The sequence below is a fragment of the Mytilus edulis genome, chromosome 5, assembly GCF_963676685.1.
Source record: "Mytilus edulis chromosome 5, xbMytEdul2.2, whole genome shotgun sequence".
NCBI classification, from domain to species: Eukaryota; Metazoa; Mollusca; class Bivalvia; order Mytilida; family Mytilidae; genus Mytilus; species Mytilus edulis.
Window position 1 is genome coordinate 55,161,622 of NC_092348.1, and position 8,413 is coordinate 55,170,034.

General features: G+C 31.2%; 2 protein-coding genes across 32 annotated transcripts in view; one reads left to right on the plus strand and one right to left on the minus strand.

Moving 5' to 3' along the window:
• The window catches only part of LOC139523959 (piezo-type mechanosensitive ion channel component 2-like), a 131,767-nt gene extending 129,507 nt beyond the window's left edge, over positions 1-2,260 (minus strand). For 28 of the 31 annotated variants that reach the window (XM_071318449.1, XM_071318447.1, XM_071318444.1 and 25 more), the window contains exon 1: positions 2,011-2,260. The gene's annotated coding sequence lies outside the window, so the exon portion shown is untranslated. The remainder of the gene's footprint in view (positions 1-2,010) is intronic. The other 3 variants (XM_071318450.1, XM_071318437.1, XM_071318446.1) reach the window with 2 other exon arrangements.
• Positions 2,131-8,105, plus strand: LOC139523963 (transmembrane protein 276-like). The gene is made up of 2 exons (XM_071318453.1): positions 2,131-2,235; positions 5,165-8,105. Exon 2 carries the CDS (start codon positions 5,173-5,175, stop codon positions 5,785-5,787), a length of 615 nt encoding a protein of 204 aa, XP_071174554.1. The 5' UTR covers positions 2,131-2,235; positions 5,165-5,172; the 3' UTR covers positions 5,788-8,105.
• The last annotated feature ends 308 nt before the right edge of the window (positions 8,106-8,413 follow it).

Sequence of the window (8,413 nt, forward strand, 5' to 3'; positions counted from 1 at the left end):
GATCAGCATTGGTGTACATACACTTTACTTTGTTTACAATTAAAGGGTTAATATTTCGATCTAAATCATCAATATTATTTTGCCTGTTATTTTCTGTACTTTCGGAAGTACTATCACTTATCACACTACCATCATTGCTTATATAATCAGATTCACTTGCATTGTCATTTTCTGCATTATCAAAGTTATTAAAAAATGCATTATCTTGCGTACTATCTTTAGCACTCTCAGATGTACTGTATCTTATTTCACCACCCTTTTCGCATATATCATCAGATTCACTTGCTGAATCAACATTTGATGTACTTGCATTGTCATTTTCTGCATTATCAAAGTTATTAAAAAAATTAACTGTAACATTTGAACTGTAACAAAAACCAACTGGAATTAACGTATTTACATGTTGTTTGATCTTTTCTATAGAAAGTCTACGGTCGAAAATTGGCAGTCTGACCTAAACCGCCACTTTCAACACTACTAGCTGTATTTGTCATACTAGACTGACCAGAAATGTCTTTTCTTTCAATGATTTTCCCCCGGAAAATTACCAAGTTTGCATTGTTTGTTGCTTTTTTCTTCCTCTCTAGCTCTTTTCTCAGCTCAGTGTTAATATCTCTCTCTTCTTTTGTCAAGTCAGGGGTAATATAACTATTGTTCCATTTATGTACAGTATACCCATCACTGTTTTTCCTTCTTAACAATTTAGAGTTCCCTAGAACTTTATGCTTATTTACAACGGAGCCAACAGTTACTTTCATCAGTCTTGGTTTACTCTCATTTGGTTTACCCAATCTTATAAATGATTTAATTTCAACTTCATCACTCTGAACAGTGTGCAATATATCTTTTAATGAAATTTCATCATCTCTTTTCTTATTATCAGTACTACAATCTGGTTCTGGGACATTGTGAATTATTAAGTTACATTTTCTTTCTTCTCTGTCCCTAAACGACTCAAAGGCTCTTTCAACTCTTTGGTCAATTTTAACATCCATGCTGGATTCAACTACTTTCAATTTAGTATCAAGTTCTTCAAAAAGTACCCTTTGTCTCTCAATGTGTAACCCTAACTCATTTAATTTTGGTAATACGCGGACACATCCATCACAGTTAAATGGCAAATTAGGGGTCGACTCGGTTTTCAGTAACTCATATAATTTTGCTGAAACGTGGCTACACTCTATGCAGAACCAATATCGGCATATATTACAGTTCATACATTTTTGATTTTTCTTAAATGTTTCTTCACATTGGGCACAAGATTTGTTGTTAATTGAGGTCGGCATGGTGCCTGTCTTTGGAGTTGCTGTTTTACTCATTATGTTTTTTTCTGAATGAAATGTTAGTTAAAAAGATATGTCAATGTTGTGTTGAAGCTTTCATGGAGAAAATGTTAATAGGGACACCAAATTTATGCAGGATTGATTCAGATTTTTAAAAAAAATTAGGGGCACCAAAAAAAAACCTTTTGCTGTCTTCGCCGGAACCGGAAGTTTATAATATAGAAGAACATTAAACAGGCTATTATTTGAACTTGGAATTATTTTTAATTATGGAATTTGCTTGAAATTATAAACAGGTACTGTTTATTTTTATCTAGTATGTTTTTAAGGGCCCTACATTATCTGTGCCAGTGGGCTCTTAATCGATGTCATTTGATATAAAGTCGGCTTACTGAACATTGGGTTCTAAGTTCAATATCCCTAATGGCACATTAGAAAATATGTTATTTTTAAAAGGATAATCATGTTTTTTTATTATTTATACAGTAGTGCATCTACGCGTTCATTTACTGGGATCTGTTCAGAACTGTAAATATTAAATAAAAATTGTACGTAAAGGTCGAAAATATTACTATATATTTGAGATATTAAAGAAAATATAGTAACTGTGATTCATATGAAAATGAATCTGTGCACTGTTGACATAGAATTACAAATATAGTATACGTTGACAGTATTATTCATTGAACACAAAGAATTAATATGAAAATAAGCATTTAGAATTTACCTTTTTCACCTGGTTTGCTATCTTTTTGTCATGAATATGAAGCGTCTGTTTTAACGCCACAATGCTCACAGCATCTACAGCATGACAGATGCTCACGTGAGCGCCCTCTGTTATCATCAAGACACTTATTCCACCGGAAGCGAATGAATGTTTACATTTCCGGATATTCCAAACTGCAAATCCTGTTGAACATTAAACTTTAGGTTCAAATTTCCACATTTAAAGGTAATGACACCTTAAATAAATCCACCTGTTAAGAAGATTCAAGTCCAACAATTTATGGTCGCACTAGCACAAATACTGAAACCTATTACTTATTTCATAAAAACTCTCATATTATTCATTTATTGCAAGATCAACAATTTGTTGTAAGCAAGAAACAGAATTAGACTATGCATGCTTATTCAGTCACAGTAGTAAATCTCTAAACAAATTATACAACAGCAAAAAAAAGTTCCTAAAGAAGTGATCAGCTTGATCAAAAAAAATCATAGATACATGATTTTTCTTATTTGATGACTTGTTTAAAATATTGATTTTCTTATTCTTGTTTAAAATACAATCCAATCTATTCTGTTATCCGAACATACAGGCATTTTTAAAATCAGTTTTCTCCCTTTCTTAGTAACGCTGATTTCCGTTGATAAGGTGGTAAAACATTGTTAGCATGCTTATCGTTTTTACTTTTAGAGAACAGGCCGGATTGCCAACTTTTAATAAAGTTTCTAGTGAATGAATATGTATGGTTTTTTTGTGTAGATATGGTCAAGCCTTGTTGTAATGTAGGTTGTAAAAATCCGCGTAACTTGAAAAGTTGAAATAATTATTAATCCTTAACACTAAAAATGCAGCTACAAATTGTCAATCTTTAATTACTCTCTTTGTATATATATATACATTGTAATTTAATTATAATCTGCAGGAAAATAAATTAAAACCATTCTTATTATTTCATTTTTTTTTCTTTCTACTGTAGTAGAAATGAAGACGACTTACCGTGTGAGAAATCTGAGAATAAAAAAATCTAAAAAAAAACCAGAATATCAGCTAGATGGGAAATTGGGATATATATGAGGGGGATAGGACCTTTATCGGGACTCCAGGATCGGGTGTTTTTAAGCTCGGGATTTTAGGATTGACCCTTTCGGGATCCGGGAATTCTTTTTTCGAATTTCGGGACCTCAGGATTTCGGGTTTTTAAGCCCGGGATTTCGGGAACAGGACCCCTCCTACCCCTTCTCATATATTTGATCTAGTTTTGTGAATATTCCTGTTCAACAAAAATATGCTGCCAGTGAAAACAAAGCCATGAGTGATCTTATGCCTTGTTTAATTTTCCCTAATCGAGGTCATGTGCAAATTAAGTTGGGTAATAAAAATGTTAACATCAAAGAAACGTTAAGAAAGATAAATTAACCTGGTCATCTGGTCATACTCACGGGTTATTACAAGGTATATACATGCGAAGTTAAGGATAACAGTGATAATTAAGACTACTAGAATTTGTCCTAAACGAATCAATTAACAACAAATGTTATTTTGTTAATTCAGAAATGCGAACGAAGACATTACTCAAGGTGTATGAATATTTATTGATTGAGGTGATTTTAGGACATCAATAAAAAATAAAATGCATGTTAAAAAAAATGTTATATATAGTACATATTAATAAAAGATCTGAAAACATTAATTCACAGAAAAACTTTTTTTCACATATTTTTGAATAATTTGGCTAATGTCAAAAGAAAAACACATATAACACTCAAACAGAGAAATAAGATAGTTTTTCACGCGGGTTGGTGATTTTTAGATTATAAAATCATTCTACATGGCATATATATCATATACATCTTATTATTCATTCTACTAATATATCTACATAATGTACATGCATGTCACTAGCAAAAGCATCCTTCCTTCGTTTTTCTTCATTTCTTAGCATCTCCGTCAAAGAGGACAAAAGGGGAAAAAATGCAAAATGAATGTGAAGAAGGAAAAAAAATCAACTTCGCATCACCAGATCTAGCAGTACAAAGTTTGAAATTGGTGTTGAATCAGGATGTAGTGAAGGAACAAAGAAAAATAAATATAAAGCAACTTTTCCTGTGTCACCTATGCCTGTAACAACACCCATTTCTCCATTGCAATGGGCATCTGAACAAGATATGAGCTTGCTATACTGTTTGGGATTTTTTGGTTGTCAGTAAATTTTATTTTTTTCTGTGCATAATTTGAAGATAACTGTAAAGTTTATTTTAAGCTTTGCTTACGAACAAAGGTGTTTAGTTTACCTTAAAAGCGACTTGTAGAACAATCACACCTCTTGCATTTTCATAATCAGCTATTCGTGACATTGACAATATAGGATGAAAAATGTTGTCCTGCATTTTTTTTAGCTGTAATCTCTGTCCTGCCTTTTTATTTTTCTGTCTGTTCAGTCCTGCCTTTTTTTTTTTTTAGTTTATCCTGACTTTTTTTTACCTAAATTGTCATCCTGACTTTTTTTTTTTGCAAGTGTCTCATCCTGCCTTTTTTTTTACTCAAAACTCCTGTCCTGCCTATTTTTTTCAAATTTCATCCTAGCCCCCCTATACAAATCAAATGGTAGCTCCCTAAGAAATGTTTATTGCTAATAATTAACAGGTTCTATTATATAAAGTACCCCTCAGATATATAGGGTGATCAGCGTATCGATGGAAAAATGTCACCTACAGTGATGCCCGGATGCTGTATCTAAGTAGCTGCTATGTCACGCCGGATAAGAGAATATCTAAATTATTATAGATTTGAAAAATTCAAGAGTGGTAGTGAAGCCAAAAAGATGAATATTACAAACTTAGATCATATGTGTCTTCTGTTATCATATAAGCAAATACCACTTCTTATTGTCTGTGTGGCTTATTGCATGCCATGCTGTCTTGAAATGAAAGCCATAAGTCCATTGCCGAACAAGATTAGTGCAGAAACGTTAAAAAAACCTGATAAGTCCCTCATCATTCTACATAGTGTGTCATGTTTATTTATTTCTTACCGGTAGATGTTATTTCTCATATAAAATATTCTTCTGTATACACCCCTGTAATTGTAATGAGATGGTCATGAAATAAACAAATTAATTAAATGTAAATAATGAGTTTACACTTTTCTTTTGTAGATTTGATAATGCCTCGGCAACTGAGTACCTCACTCAGTGATCTCATCCTAGCTATTTCAGCATTTTATGTTGCAAACCAGTTATATAATCACCATCTTAAGCCATCTATTGGACTAATTATCCAAGGAATAGCAGCGTCTGTTGGCATCATTAGATTTAGCATGGAAAACCCAGAAGGATCTCTGATTTTCAAAGGCCATAAATTCTTTTCATGGTTAGCAGCCACATTTGGTGTTCCGACAATAGCTTTAGGATTTTGTGGCATTTATGGTTCAGCTGTCTTAGCAAACAAGATAATAATATTTGTTGGCATTGTTGCTGTATCTTCCTTCTTTTTACCAACAAATATGAGACAGCTGACAACTCAAGCTGTCAGTGGATTTGCAATGTTGACAATCCTTCTGCTGTGCTTTATGAACAGAAATTGGTATGGTCTTGGTGCTGCAGTACTGTATGTTGTTTCTGGATTGATTGGAGGGTCAGATGGACAGATAGGACCATTTTACAAAGTAGACATCCTTCATTATGGTCTTGTTATTGGAAATTTAATGTTTTGGTACTCATTTCCAACGGTGGACCCACCACCTAATAGCAATACAAAACATTATTTGCAAAATTTTTGAAGTACATACTTTAATTGTACAGCCTTATTTTCAATTGTTTTTGATTATTTTACCATTATTTTTGTAACTCAAGCTTTTATATACTAATTGAGAATGGTATGCATTGTATTTATACCTAATCTAATGAAAAGTATACTGGGTAATATTTTTTTACCAGATATAACATGGATATTGAGTTCAGTTTTAAGATTTAGATTTGATTTTATATAAACTTTTTTTTTCTAAATTTGGCAATTCGGGAAGTGACCTTTATATACTTCATACTTTTTCAATAAGATTTGCATGTGATTGAAAAAAAGACTAATTAGAATGTGTTTTATTCAGTATTTTTGTAAAAGTGAGACATAATGATCCTTCATTCAGTCATTGGCTGCTTTAAAATCAACACATTTAGGACTTTTAGGTTCAATCTGTGGTTAATGTTTTTGAAGACAACAACAATTTTGTCAAAACCAAAACCAAAAATCAGATTTGTGTATAGTTATACAAATCCTTGTCAAAGCTGAAAGAAGTTACAAAATGTTGACGAATTTATTTTTTATCACAAGACCATATTTCACTGATGAAAGAACTTAATAGTTTGCAGTTTACATTTTAAAGATGTATGTGTGGAGTTAAGTATTTTAGACATTAATTAGTTTGTAAACCATGATAGAATTTAAAAGAAATTTGGTAGAAGCTTTTTCATGACTTACACAAATCATGTCTGAATCTAAATTTTGTGATTTTTGATATTTTAGTACATGTATTTTAATACTGATAGATAGACTTCATAAATTGCAATTACTGTTTGGATGACGTATTTTTTTACATCAAGAACAATATTATGAAACTTGGTCAGAAGTTTCTTCAAGATCTAGTATACTTTTTTTTTCTTCCATACTGTATTTACAAATGAATTTAGTTTTTTGCATGCAACATTACACCTTTACACTGACAGCATCGATTACAGGCAAGACACATGGTTCTGTTGAACTTGAGCCCTTTATGAATTGTTTTAGAACCAATATTTGCAAGTTCATAATAGAGGTATCTAAAATTCTCAGCCTTAGATTTTATAACATTAAACTAAAGCAGTTTCTATTTTTACAAATATTTAGAAAAACTTTATAAAGAAGAGAAAATTCTCAGCTTCTAATGTTTTGTTCTTGTAAAGTTAAAACTTGTCTTTGACAATCAGGTTGGTGATGTGAAACTTTATAAATTACTTGTACATGTATGTATATAAGTAAAGTTTCTGTCCAAATAAGACGTATATATGAGATTTATTCTAGTCATCAAATTTGCAATAACATTTTCAACTCATTGGAATCATAAAAAATCATGTTTGTGTTATTCACGTTTAACCTCATCAAAGGTTTATCATAAATATGAAGACATCTTTTTATTTTGCTCAACTTTAAAAAGTTATCAATTGAATTAATTCTTGTCTGTGTTATTATAATTTTTCAAAAATGCTAATTTAAACCTAGTTCTCATTTGAATAATCCAAAGACTTTGTTAGTTATATCCGTCAGTTTCCCAGATACTATAAACAGAAGGTCATGGATGTTTGGTATATAGTAAACATGTAATTTTAAAGTGTAAATGACTGTCTAGTAGGGTTCATATAACCATGATTGCATACTTCATTGGTCAATGTTATATTTTTGGGGTGTGGTAAATTTCTCATATGCTACAAGCATTAGGTTATCTGACTTTCTTCTACCATCTTTATTTCGGCAATGTTTGCAAAAAATTGAAAAGTTACAAATATTTCAGAAAAATTACTATTATAAACTTTTTTCTGCATGATCAAATTTCACTGCAATAATACCTAGAACAATTGTTCACAAACAGTCTGCCTAGAAAATATTACAAAATTATGAATTTACTGACCATCAAATTATATGGGGGATAACTTTTACCTACATGATCTACGCAACTAAATGCACTGACAGTGAATGCTTAAAATATTAATATCCTGTTTTGTACATCCTTGGCTTGAAAATTTTTGACTTTGAGCATTCTAGATGAAAATCAATCCAGAAAAACACTTCAGATGTAAAAAATATATTATAAAGTGTCATTTTCATTCATAGATTGTGCCTCATATCATTCTTTTTTATAATTTGTAAAATGGCATTTGTGGCACTCATCATTTTGATATATATAAAATGTTGATATTTTGTTATGTTTGAATGTAGTGAACAAATTGAAGGGATATGGTTGTGTCAGGTCTACAGAATATACAATGTTTTCATTCACCTCTCAGATCTCAGAGTCTGTTCTTGACACAACCAAATCCAATTATTGTGGCAAATAAATATAGTGAGAGACATTTTGTGCTTATTTTTTATTTCAATCATTAGTTGAACATGTAAACTTTGTAGATTTGGCATAGGTTTATATCAGCAATGTTTTGAACAAGTTCAAAAATCAGTGATGATCAATTATTTTTAAAGAGTTATGTCCCTTGCCAAACTAATTAGACTTATTAAAAGGGGATATAGTTACGATACTGTTGTCAGGTCATTAAAGATTGCATATTTTGGCTTTAACATTGATTCACTGATAGGGTCTTTGCATCGGAACTAAACACATTTATTTCTAAAAAAACAGTTGTTGGCATGACACGGGTTATGTT